Source organism: Triticum aestivum, chromosome 6B (assembly GCF_018294505.1).
Source record: "Triticum aestivum cultivar Chinese Spring chromosome 6B, IWGSC CS RefSeq v2.1, whole genome shotgun sequence".
NCBI lineage: Eukaryota > Viridiplantae > Streptophyta > Magnoliopsida > Poales > Poaceae > Triticum > Triticum aestivum.
This window is the reverse complement of record NC_057810.1, coordinates 633197827-633211114: the sequence shown is the minus strand read 5'-3', so window position 1 is coordinate 633211114 and position 13288 is coordinate 633197827. Positions and strand designations below refer to the sequence as shown.

Sequence of the window (13288 nt, the reverse complement as noted above, 5' to 3'; positions counted from 1 at the left end):
TTGCTAATTTTCTGGAGATGCCGGTTCATACGCAATGAGGTTACACATGCCAAACCGGCCCCTCCCATGGCAGTGTCAGTACGTTTCTTCCAAAGGTACCTGGATGAACTGATTGGGATTCGGGTTGGTGACTGCTGGGATCCAGCAAAAGGGAAAGAAAGCATAATCATTGGTGGTGCGGAGCAATATATGAAGAAGCATGTACAAGATACACCGTGGAAGCCCTCCAAGAGGGGTTGGGTCAAATTAAATACAGATGGTTCCTTTGATGAATCAGGTGGAGCGGGAGCCGGGATGATCCTGCGGGATAACGCTGGAGCGATAATTTTCTCATCATGCAGAACCTTGTTCTCTTGTAGAGATGTATTGGAGGCAGAGCCATGTGCATGCATGGAAGGTTTGTCCTTTGCAATCCAGTGGTCGGAGCTATCAATTGAAGTTGAGATGGATTCGAGCAATGCAGTGTCTATGATTTCTTGTGAAGAGATGGACCGCTCAGTTTATGCCCCTTTGGTGGGTGAGATCAAGTACCTGTTGAGTCTTAGAAAGTTTTGTATTACTCATGTACCTCATAGTCAAAATAAAGCTAGTGATAAACTTGCTAGTTTTGCTAGATCCGAGGGCCGAACCATTACTTGGGTTGGATCGGGCCTGGAGGAAGTGTTGAGGATTGTCCGTGATAATTGTAAGAATTTGATCGTTGAGTAATACATTTCTTTATCCGAAAAAAGAATCTATGCAATGTATCTACTACCACTATAAAAGAAAGAGAGGGCGGAGAACCAGATCATCCTATCTATCGAAACCTTTTTTTTGCATGGTAATACGTGTCTCATTTATATAGAATAAAGATCAAGTTATAAGGCACGTAAGCACCGACCATACATGACTGAAAAGATAGGAAAATCCTATGCAAAATACCAGCGCCTGTCCCTTTCCTTCGACACCACCGAAGCGGCCACCAAAGGGTAAAAAGACAGATCACCTCTTCGCCCAAGCTCGACGCGGCTCCATCGCTGATCAGCAGCTTTACAGACCTCCAAAGTAGTTTGCCAAAAGCAAAACCATAGCCGTTGAAAGAATCAGACCGGGGCAACATGTCCCCGGACACGCCATCGAACTTCAGAACTGACACCCTCGCATAACGACGACGTCAGAGAAGGAAACCAGAACTACCTGCTTTCGACCACAGACCCAACACAAGATACTCCATCTTCCAGATGTCACTTGCGTAGACAACCGCCTGCGCGTACTCCTGAACGACAAAACCTCCCTGCTCCATCATGACGTCGGAGACAACGCCACAACAACGGGGACAGAGCAGAAGGAGAGACACACCTGATGGAGTCGCCGCCGCCGCCTCGTCAACACCATCCATGAACCCTAACGCTGTCGATCTGAGGGATCGACAGAGACATGATGCCATCAACTCCGAGACGCCGCCATGAAGGACACCGCCGGTGTGGGAGTCGGGTTGAGGCAGATTTATTCGTCCGGGCGCCGCTCCCACCACCCCAACGACGCACCACGACTTACAAATCCAAAACCTAACTACAAAGCGGAGGAACGGAGTCCTCCTATCTATCGAAACATGCAATTTAATGGTGGAAAAAGTCCATTTTAAACCTTGAATTCGTAGACGTTCGGCGAAACGAACCCTCAAATCTAAATCCCGGTCGATTGCACCCTGAACTATGCAATCCCGGTCTAAATCAAACCTTCGAGTCGTTTGGATGGGCGGGATTACTGGGATTTCGCTGAGGGCACACACCTGCATCCTACTGGGCCGGCCCGCTTTAGTTTTCTTTCGTTAAAAAATAAAAATTTACAAAGGGCCCTACACTTTGCTCCTGCTGGGCCGGCCCACTTTTAGTTTTTGTTAAAAATTTGTTCAGAATGCTTTTTCCTATATTTCTTAAAAAAATTAAAGAAATGTTCGGGATTAAAAAAATATCTCTGTTTCAAATATTGTTCACCAATTTAAAAAATATTCGTGCATTCTAATTTCGTTTCGGAGATTCAAAAAATATTCCTTGTTCGATTTTCTGTTTTTCTGTTTCATTTTGCTTTCTCTTACCTTGTTTGATTCTCTTTTTTTCTGTTTACAAATATTTGTTCTAAATTAAAACATAGAACTACTTCAAAAAACCATTTTCTTACAAAGAAGTTCAATGAAATTTAAATATTGTTCAGTGGATATCACAAAAATGTTCAACATGTATTAAATACTGTTCAACGTATATCACGAAAATGTTCAATTTTTATTTAAGAAATTTCAACAATGAACTTTATTCAAATTCGTGAACCTTTTTTCTAATTCGATGAATTTTTTCAAAATCAATGGACTTTTTTGTCGAAATTTCTGAAAATTTTCAAATTCGATGAACTTTTTAAAATTTGATGAATTATTTTAAATTAACAAACTTTTTCCATTTTTGCGAATTCAATTGGTACTATTCTTTTTCAAAATTTTGATTTCTTTCAATTTTTTGTTTTTGTGAACAGTTTTTAAATTTATGTTTTCTTTATTCAAATAATTTATAGCTGGTTTATAATACAGCTATATGTTTACTGTTTGTACTGAAGATGGGGTCAAATAGTTTGTTTCCTTTTATAAACAGCAACGTAAGCTTGTCATATTGGTTGACGTACGTGGCGTGCAAATTGGTGGCCGGAGTTCGATTCCCAATCCGGGCGAATAAAATTTTATTTTTTTCTGCTTCGCGTTTTTCGAACCGGACTAAAGCGCTGAGTACGAGGTCCCGCTCGGGGTGTTAGGTTCAGAAGTCTTAGGACTTTTTCTAGTCACAGGGACTAATAAAAAAAGACTCTTCAATATCCTTAAAAAAAAAGACTCTTCAGTAGAGTCTTTTTCTAGTCCCTGTAGAAAAAGTCCCTCCCGTTTGGTTTATAGGAACTTTTTAGGGACTTTTTTTAGCTCCTGAGACTAAAAAGTCTCTGAACTAAACACCCCCTTACTGTGCGTACGTCCGAAGTTCTGCCGCAAAGAAATTTTTTGAGCAAACAAAAAAAATAAATTGGCTGGCCTAGTGCGGAGGACGGTGCTCCTTGGCCCACCAGCTAGACAAATCCCGGTTGAAATTTGTCAAGGTTTGATTTAGACCGGGATTGCATAGTTTAGGGTGCAATCGACCAGAATTTCGATTTGGGAGTTCGTTTCGCCGAACGTCTACGAGTTCAGGATTCAAAATGGACTTTTTCCTTTAATGGTCTACATCCCTCCAGCATACTAAACGTGTTTTACGCTTTAATTACCCACCATGCCATTACTTAATCCTCCGTGGTTAAAGCTACAAGCCATGCATTAAGCCAGCGCTAATCCATCCATCGTTAAAAAGAAAAAAATACTGCCGCAACCCCACACACGCACGCATGCACGCCCGCACGCCCTCCTACTCCTGCTCCTCTCGCGCCGCACGCCGCCTCCCCGCCCCGCCGAACCGCTGCCCGATCTAGCCAGCCATCGACTACCAATCCCTTCATCCACATCAAATCGCCCTTGCCGAGAATGCGACGCACCTTGCCTCTGCCCAGTCGCCGCCGGCCGCTCCTACCAAGCGAGGCAGAGGGTCGCCGCCCGCCGCTCCACCGATCTGCCGCTTCCCCACGGCACTCAGGCCATCGCTCCTCCACTCGGCTGATGCCCCACGTACGTGGTCGCCATCGGCCTCTTTTGGAGCACGGGTCGCCGTGACCGTTCGCCGCTCCTTCGCACATACTGTGCTGCGCCGAATGGAGCTTGCTGCAGGAGGCGGCCGTGCGGACGAGGAGCATCAGATCCGGGCGCACCTCCACGTCGGGGAGGCACAGCACCGCCACGGTTGACGCGGGAGAGCACATTGAGCACCTCGGCATGCCGGCCGCGAGGAAGGTGTCAAGCATGATGCAGAGAGGCCTTCGGTGGGAGCGACACGTCTATACACAGTGTGGGCAGGCGCCGTTTGGGGGTTCGCTCCTGTAGCAACGCTAATAGTCCTCCAGTCTCCAATCCATCCAATTTGATAGAACTGTCACCCAGGTGCGTTGGGAGGCAGGAGCTCGAGGTATGCGTTCGTATTGGTTCCAGATGGTGAGCTTCACATCCACCTGATTAGATTTTTTTTTTCAAGTGATCCCCATCGATCTCTTACTGAAATAGACAAATCTCTGATCATCACTATAGGACAGCCAAACATTCATGAGAAATACTGCATTTTCAGATTTCATGTTGTGCAAAGTATTTTTGTCATGAAAACATTATACAACTTAAGCTACATAATTATAAATAAATAATGTTGTGGTAGTTTTGGTTGTTTTGTGTATTGATCGATAGTGTCCTCTTTAATTTTTGGGCCTACAGAGGTTGCTTTGAATGTTACCTGAATCTTTGAATGTTGTTGCGTCCTGATGCTTTACGGTTTCTAGGTGAACTTTCTTACTGTTTTTTCTTATTATTATTTTTGGTGCTCCTTTGAAGCCCGAGGACATCTCTGTCTTCATCATTCCTGCCTTGTACGACACTGGTATCTCTATCTTCGTCGGACCTACTACATGCCAATCATGCCAATTCTTCAGGAGTTCGTGTGTGTTGTGCCTGTAGTTATTTGTGGAAGCCTACATGAGATTTCTCACTTGTCTGTAGGAATATTGTTCCTTTACCAAGCCTGTAACCATTTTCTTTATACAGAATCACTAAATGCCATGCGATTGAGAAAGTTATTCGGTACTAAACTCTAGAAAGATCTCCAAGCCTTACTTTTCTTTCACTAAGCATGAAGTTTCAAGAAACAAATCATGATGCATTAAGTAAACTTGCTAAGTGAGCACTTTCTCGCTAATTGAGTGATCAGTTTTCCCATGAGACTTGATTGCTACTGGGTTTATATGTTCTGCCAAAAAAATTACAAGCTTCTTGTAGGGACACAGTATGTGCTGATACACCAGTTTTTTTTATTTTTTTATTTTGAGAAATGCTGATATACCAGGTAGGGATACATATGAAGCTCTTTCTGGAGAGGAGGATAAGCTATCATATGGAGCAAATGGAGTATGGAGTGTACTCAAGCATCAAGATATGGATATGGAGTGTAGTCACGCACCATTTTTTTTTAAGACACGCACATTGATAGGTGACTTTTTTTTGTAGTAGCACATTGTCCCAAAGTTCAAATATATTTCTTTGTAACTTTTTTTTTTGTTTGCATTGCATGTGTACGGTTACTAGAAATAAGAAGGCTACTAAAGATTTGAAATAATAGTGCAAATAGTTTTTTGGGTGGAAAGTGAACCTTATCTACACAACAGTACATTTGAAATATTTTTTACTACTACAATCAGATTATCCTCTTACATACACAGGTGACGGTTGTAAATATTAGTCGAGACGTGCGTTGCACGTGCAAGCTTACTAGTACATCAAAGTTCATCTGGTGAGGTGGCTAGCACGGCCTGTTCGCTAACTTGAGGTTGGCACCCAAGTGTGCACGCAAACCTTTTTTTTTTTGAAGCTCGTGTGCACGCGAACCGAAAATACGGTGTCATGTAGGCGCATTTTTCGCCTTAAGGGCATGTCAAAGTTTTGAAACCACTTGCAACTACAAGGACTAAATGAACATCCATCACTAGCTCAAGCACCGCGGTGCAATTACCTCCAAATTAAACAGCAGAAAAGTAGCACTCCCTCTGTAAACAAATGTAGGACGTTTTTGCAGTTTGAATTAAACTGCAAAAACATCTTATATTTGTGTACAAAGGGAGTATAACCCAACAACAGAAAAGTAGTACTCCCTCCATTTCGATTTACTCGTCGTGGTTTTAGTTTAAATTTGAATTTGAACTAAAACCACGACGAGTAAATTGGAACGGAGGGAGTATAACCCAGCGCCATGCCCTGGTAACATTCATATAATCCAGCACAGAAAGCCTGAAACAGTCACGCAAGTATAAAATGCTGGTTAAATTAAACAGCAGAAAAGTAGAGGAGTATAACCCAGCGCCATGCCCTGGTAACATTCATCCAATTCAGACTCACGACTCCAGCCTGCACCCAAACCCTGAAACAGCCAAAACAGCAACAAGCTGTCAAAACTAACAACAGAAATGCTTTCCTGAACCAACTACAAATTCAGCGACCGTTTCATACATAACCTCGCACAATCGATGGAACCAGTGGCAACAAAGATTCGCGCAACAACAGCACAATTTGCCAGTTCTAGCGCACTTCGGAAAATATTCTTAATCCACCAGCACAATTTGCAGTTCCAGCACATGTCTCATCATGCTTACACTATAAAGACACCCCTAATTTGCTATTTCTAGCATTTGCTCTGGCCACACGAGAAAAGCATTCTTACAAACAGGACTACAGGAGGCACAATTTGCAGTTCCACCACATGTCTGATGCATCGAGCCAGCCCAATCTGCAGACTCTAGATCATAGTTTCAGAAACATTCTTGCTCCACCAAAACGCCGCATTTCATCGCACCAACTTCAGGTGATCACAGATACAGTTTCAGTTTGTACTAACTTGTAAGCCCATGACGCTCCGATCAGTCGACCAGGTCGATGATCGCCTTGGTCACCTCCCTGGCCAGGTCGTGGCGGCGCAGCTCCACCTTCATCTGCGCCACCCTCTGCCTCTTGATCTTCTCGTCCATCGCGCGCGCCTTGTCGTCGTCCATCATCCCGAACTGCCTCTTGAAGATGCCCGGGTTCGCCGCATCCAGCTCCCTCACCTGCTCCGCCAGGTACGGATACAGCTCGCACATCTCCTCGAACCCCTTTGGCTCCTGGCCATTTGCCGCCTTCGCAGGGGCAGCTGCGGCCGTGTCACCGCCTTCCCAGACCATCTTGGAAAGTTCCAGCACCCGGCGGTCATGCTCCTTGCTCGGGGGCTCGCCCTTCTTGCTGAGAAGGAGGTACCGACGCCTCAGGGCCAAGACCTTCCCCTGGAGCTCCTTGCTGCCGTAGGCACGGTTGTCGAGCTTTCCTGCAAGGGCGTCCACGAGGGCGTCCGGCTGCGGCAGCGTGCCGTGCTGCTTTTGGTGAGCAGCAAGGGCCTCGAGGATACGCACCTCGTCGTCGGTGGACCAGATGCGGTTGAAAGCGGCCGGCTTCTTGGTCTCCGCCGCTGCCTGGGGCTTCCGGCCCTCTGGCGCCTGCTTTGGAGCAAGCTTCGGCGGCGGCGGCGGCGGCGCCTCCTCCTCGGACTCACCCTCCTCTTCTTCCTCGTCGGAGGCGTCCGATTCCTCGCTCTGCCGCGGCGGCGGCGGCGGCGGGGGTTGTTTCTTCAGGGCGGAGGGAGGGGCCGCCTTGGTGGGCTCCTCCTCCTCCTCGTCGGAAGAAGAATCGGAGTCACCTCCCTGTTGCGGCGGCGGAGGCTTGTTCTTGGGGGTGGCGGCGGCGGCTGGGGCCGCGTGGGCGGGCTCCTCATCAGACTCCTCCTCGTCTTCCTCTTCAGACTCCTCCTCCTCCTCCTCTCCCTCCTGCGGGGGCGCCGGCGTGCTATTGGGGGCCGGGGTGGGGGCGGGGGGAGGGGACTCGGCGTCTTCGCCCTCCGACTCCTCGGAGCGCGAGCGGGATTCGCTCTCCTCAGAGGAGGCAGCCGGAGGCGGAGGCGGAGGCGGGGGTGCCGCCTTCTTCGCGGCGCGCTTGGGGGCCATCGCCGCCGGAGACTAGGGTTTGGGAGAAGAAGAAAGGTGGGCGGCGGCGGCGGCGGACTCGGTGGTTTGCTCTCTCAATTTGGGGGTTTATTAGGGGAAGGAAAGTATCAGCGTACTCCCTACGATAACCCTTTCTCTCCTGCGATGCGAGGCACTCGGGCTTACCAGGCCCATGTCCATTTGGGCCTCATGGCTTTATTCAGTCCATGTCCATTCTGGCTAGACACACTCACAGCTCTAAAACAAAAACCGTTTCTAAAAAAACTAGACTCACTATTTTTCTTAGGCAAAAAGAAAAAATACTAGGCTCACTCACAAGCAGGAGAAGTAGTTAGTTGTCAAATGGCATCAGTAAACAGTAAACATTCAGTCCATACCAGCATTTTCAAAATAACATCTCGGAAAATCCTATCAGATCGATCATACAATGGTGTTCTACCATTTTTTTTTGCGGGAATAATGATACTGTGCCATACACTTTGAATTGTTATTTTTGAGCATTCAAGGAGTACATCTCTCATTGGTCCCCTTGTATCTCTCACAGATATGGCCCATGATTCTCTGTAAATCGCCGCGGGAAAAGACAGGTCGTCGCAGCCGCATGGTGGCAGGATCGGGACAGGCCAAAAGAGAAACGAAAAACGCTCGCTCGCTTTCATCAACACTGCGAGGCCAGCAGATGCACCAAGCTTGACGTGTCGAAGAGCTCCATGAACCTCTGGTCGGTTTTCCTGGCCTTGGCCGCCGCGAAGTGCAGGTACTCGTCCAAGACGGAGGACAGGCGCCACTTCTGCAGCTTCCTCAGGCAGCCCACCACGCAGCCGGTACGGTGCTGAAAGAAGCATATGGTTATGATTTTCGTTTTAAAGTGTTGTATGAGGTTGCCGTCAAAAAAAAAAGTGTTGTATGAGGTGTAGGGTGCAGAATGGATGGATGATCAATGGAGGCCTACGTACCTTGCCTCTCTTGCAGTGGATGAGCACCGGATGGTTTCTTACGTCTGAATCAAGTGAAAACAAACAAGGATATGTGTCAGAGATTTCAAGTGATCTTTCAGAGAATGGGAGATTTCAAGTGTGATGTGTGGTTTTGCAGCCTTCAATCAGTGAAGATGTCTGTAAGTAAGTGTATGAGATAGTACCAAGGATGACTTTGAGCGCCTCGCGGATCATTTCTTCGGGGATGCCGACAAACAGTTCCTGCACTCGCAACAAGGTACGTACATTTCAGTTATTTGTTGGCATTTCGCACACATAGTATAGGTTTTCCAAAAGGGAGTTTGCATTGCAGTTGCAGTGCACACATGGATGATTCTGAACTAAAGTTGGTGAGCTCGACGGTAGGATGCATTGTTAATCGCCGACAGAATAAGCTGTGACCGAACGTCAACTTGCCAGCGTCGACGGCCTTTGGCGTTCCACTAACTAGCAGATCATAGCTTGGTGAGCAAAGAGCCGACAGTGGAATATGTTCTCGTCGAGTCACCGTTGCAGTGGATATCAGATAAAAACTAGAGCTTTTGACACGTGATGCTAGGCAAGCAGACATCCCGTTTTCCATGTATGCAGACATGTGGTACTAATGCAGAGCGTAGCATGGCAGGTAAAAAGGCGAGCTGGTTGATCAGATATTCTAAATATACTAAACCTGGCCAGGTTTGGTTTACCACGTTTTTTTGACTTTTTCTTATCAGTGAAAATCGGACCAATCGAGAGATGACACGTTATTTATTGGGGGATATGACTGGGTACGCTCTTAGTAGATCTACCGATTCTTGGTTAGATATACGTACCGGGCATTCCTTCTGCCCCGCATGAGCATGTGCCATGCATGGATTGGATCTGACCGGATTTGTCGCGTGGTGGGTTTTCATGTGCCTTGTTTTGACTGGTTGTGATCTGCGTGATTGGTTCATGCGACTGTAGATATTTTTTTGTTGGTGTGTGCTGGCTGTTACGGACATTGACACATATTGACCTTTCGAACGTTCTATCCGGAAGACTCCAGCGAAAGCCTCCACCGTCTTACGCAGCCGTGCAACCGCTTCTCATCGTATGCGCCTGTATAAAAAGGCTTTTGGACCTCACCAATGCGTTTGCCGCACCTCTCTAATCTAGGCGAGTCCACGTCCGGCCTCGCCGCCGGACCGCGTCTTGCCGGAGCTCCCACCGTCGGGACTCCATCTCCGCTGCCATCGGCCCTAGGATGGCGTCCCACAGCATGGCGAGGCTCGCGTGGAGGGCACGACGAAAAGGAGGCAATGGTGGCGTGCATGTGGGGGTGACGCAGACCTCAGGCTGCGGCGTCTCTGCTCAAGCTCGCCCCCGCCCAACAGTCCATCGGCCCCCTGTCGTCGCATGTCGGCTGGGCGTACGTCGGTCCGAGCAGCTTGGCAGGTGTGCACAGCCAAGTGTTGTGCGCCTGACATGGCGATGGCGTTTGTAGGACGCTGGTGGCTGCGAGTACCAACATGACCATGGCGTCCACGGCGACTCTGGTGATCCCGTAGTGCGTGGGGGCGTCAGGATCCATGGGCGCCTGCACCAATATCGCGATGGCGTCCACGGCGAGGTGGTCCTGTAGTGCGTCGGACGGCAGCGTCCATGAGCGCCGAGGCTGCGGAGTGCAAGCAGCCGGGCACCTCGCCGCCGCCGTCGGCGATAAACGCTAGGGGCCCGGCCGGTGACATCCTCACCATCTCCGCCGCCGCCACCACCGGTGAATTCATTGTCTTCACACAATTCATGATCACAATGGCCATCAGTGGAAGACATGGACATCGCCCGTCATCGGAGTCATTCCCCTGGAATTCGGATTTGGGCTGCTGTTATTAGTCGTGTGCGACTCTGCTTCATGATCGGTTCGTCGGGCGGTTCTGCGGTGTTTTGTTGCTGGCCATGATTCTTTGTGCTTTTTTTGTCGGCGGGTGCGCCCTGTGCGCCGTCGGGGCGTTGGCTGTTCGATGGATTCTTCCGTTGTTGTTAAGTTTGATTTGAGTCGTGCTATTGGTTGATATTTATCTAGATGCTGTTGGAGTCGGACAGGACGTGTCGTCGGCGCATTTTTCAGTACTCCAGGTTGAGGACTCCACTGCAGTCGGACAAGCACGTGTGCGAGTTCTTCGTGCAGCGGTTCCGGCGGTACCGGCGGCAGCACAAAGTGCCATGGCGGCTGGTGAAGCACGCTCTAGCGGCGAGAGGGGAGGACGACGCAACGATGCCTCTGCCAAGACCCGGCTCACGCGCTATGTCAGCTGCACGGGCACGATAGGAGAGGGCGCAACGAGACCTCTGCCATGACCCGGGCACAATGGAAGGGGGCGCAACGATGCCTCTGCCATGACCCGGCTCACGCGCTATGCGACCTTGTCGCAGTTCCGGTGCAAGCATGGCACAGGAAAATGAATTCACAGGACAGACCCAGATCCTGGCAAAGACATGTGATAATTTCTATGACATAATACCATTGTGTGCACCCTCAGCGTCCGCAGACTGATGATCAAATTATTTCGTACACTGGCACGAAGCTACATGCAGGTCGCATGCAACAATTTGGAAAGGCTCTGTATCGTTGCATCGCATGTAACAATCCCATCCCACGACAGGCTCCACTAGAATGATATAAGCTACAAATGAATGTAATGTGTTCAGCCTGCTAAAAAATGGCAATGTGCACTTTTCATCTTGCAAGATGTAGCACACATCATGATAAAAAATGAATATTTTTTAAATTATTCTTGTGCATGCCTTCCTTTTTTGTGACTATAGAGTTATGACTACAAACTTATGCTCATAAAAGTCTTAATTTCATGACAGAAAATAAAAATAGACATATACACGTAACATATCGACGGAGCGCGGGCATGGCTAGTATATGCTGTTCCTCATGAAAGTGGACGGGTAAATAGACTCTGCAAAGTGCCAATAAGCCAGTTGCCCAAGCAAAGGGGTAGTACTAGAAAAGGCAAGTGCTGCCGAAAGCAAGTTATTCATCCACGCCACAGCCCACGGCTACTCTGAAGAAAAGATCATTTACTGCTGCCACAGTCATATGCAGAGCGCGCCGAGCAAGCAAAAATGCAGGTCGATGCAAAGATGGTTTCGCCGTCCTTGGAAATGCATGAATCAAAGGCTGAATTGTTGGCGTACCTTGCGGCCCTGGATTCCGAAGTGGTGGAGCTTGATCCCGCTGCGCCCCAGGAACCGCGCGTTCTGTTCCGGGTACGGCTCCGGGCACAGGTACCTGCAGAAGCAAGCAACACGGGGCGTCGCGCGCGCGTAAGAACAGAGAAGTTTGGGTGCATGGTGGCCGAAGATTTCGGCATGGTAGGGAAGGGGACTCACACGACGGAGCGCAGGTTGAGGGACGCGAGGAACCGGAAGTTGGCCGCGTCGGGGAACCCCGACCATGCCGAAGTTGAGCGGCGGCACGAGCCGTGGCACCTCCTCCTCCTCCCCGTAGCCCAGACTAGCGCAGAGCTGCTTCGGGTGCTTCCATACCTCGGGGCCCTCGTTCTGCTCTGCTTCTTGGGTCCTCTGCCTCGGCGACACCTCCAGCTTCATGTCTCGTGGTGTCGCTGCAGAGGCGGGAAGTGTCAGCCTCAGCCTCAGTTGATGAGTTGAGTCTTGAGTGCGAGACTGTACCGTGTAAGCGTGTGCAACGAGACCGCGATACGGCAGGTTATTTATAGAGGGCGGGGAGCAGGGCTGCCATGTGATCGACGGTGATTTGATTTGGCGAGGAGAAATTTTAGGCGAAAGCGACATGGATCCATCCATCGATCCATAGAAATTTCAGAGCACTGACGGCAGGGGACACGTCCGATGCGCGACGATAATTGGTGACCGGAGCCAGATTTTCACCGGATGAGACGAGGCTGGACGCAAACGTTTATTTGTTTGACTGTCAGTGAGTGAGGCTGTGCTAGCAAAGCTCAGCTCAGATTCCAAGATCTCAGAAAACGTAGGATCTATGGCATGGAGTGACACTCGAGACTTCTGCCCATCATGCAAGCCGCCGTGGCGTGGTCGATCTGGGGCTCTGGATCCCGTTGTGGCGTGGTGGATCGGGATTCCGGGCCATCTCGCTCCCGGCTGGTCGTGGTTTGGTGCCGACAGGAAAGCGACATACGTGCCCTGCGGGTGTAACGGGGAGCACGTATGTCAAGTGATTCCGTCGAGCAAGCAGGTCAATGTCCTCGGTGTGCAAGCCAAGAACTTCCGGTTTCGTTCCTGGATAAGGTCCGGTTCAACGATGGCGGCCGGCAAGAGCAGCCAACAGGATGACGGGAAGCAATATTAAACCGTTCTTTTTGAGAAAAACGCAAAGTTCGTTGCCGATGGATCCAGGTTTATTTGTTGGCTAATAATAACTTATGATAAGAAATCCTAGAGACCTAGAAATTCGGAGCATTGATACAAAGAGTAGAAGTTAAGCCACGCGAGCTGAAAATTATAAGGCTGGTCATAGTGGGGAGTAACTTAGAGTACTAACATACATACGTTACTACTCTATGTTACTACCCTTATAGTGGGAAGTGTCATATGTGTAGTAACATACACATGTTTATTTATTGTCTTGTAGACTCATTTTGCATTGAAAAGCGCTATGTGATAGTAACATATTA

At 48.8% G+C, this 13288-nt stretch overlaps 1 protein-coding gene and 1 pseudogene across 1 annotated transcript; both read right to left on the bottom strand.

Annotated features, from left to right (window-relative positions):
* Positions 1-6103: 6103 nt before the first annotated feature.
* LOC123138398 (STOREKEEPER protein) lies at positions 6104-7767 on the bottom strand. Its single transcript, XM_044558371.1, has one exon. It carries the CDS (start codon positions 7660-7662, stop codon positions 6550-6552), a length of 1113 nt encoding a protein of 370 aa, XP_044414306.1. The 5' UTR covers positions 7663-7767; the 3' UTR covers positions 6104-6549.
* A 313-nt stretch (positions 7768-8080) lies between these two features.
* Positions 8081-12304, bottom strand: LOC123138399 (probable tyrosine-protein phosphatase DSP2; annotated as a pseudogene).
* Between the last annotated feature and the right edge of the window lie 984 nt (positions 12305-13288).

Bases quoted from the DNA above. Each gene is read 5' to 3' on its own strand.
- LOC123138398 (XM_044558371.1), bottom strand. From the start codon at position 7,662: ATGGCCCCCAAGCGCGCCGCGAAGAAGGCGGCACCCCCGCCTCCGCCT.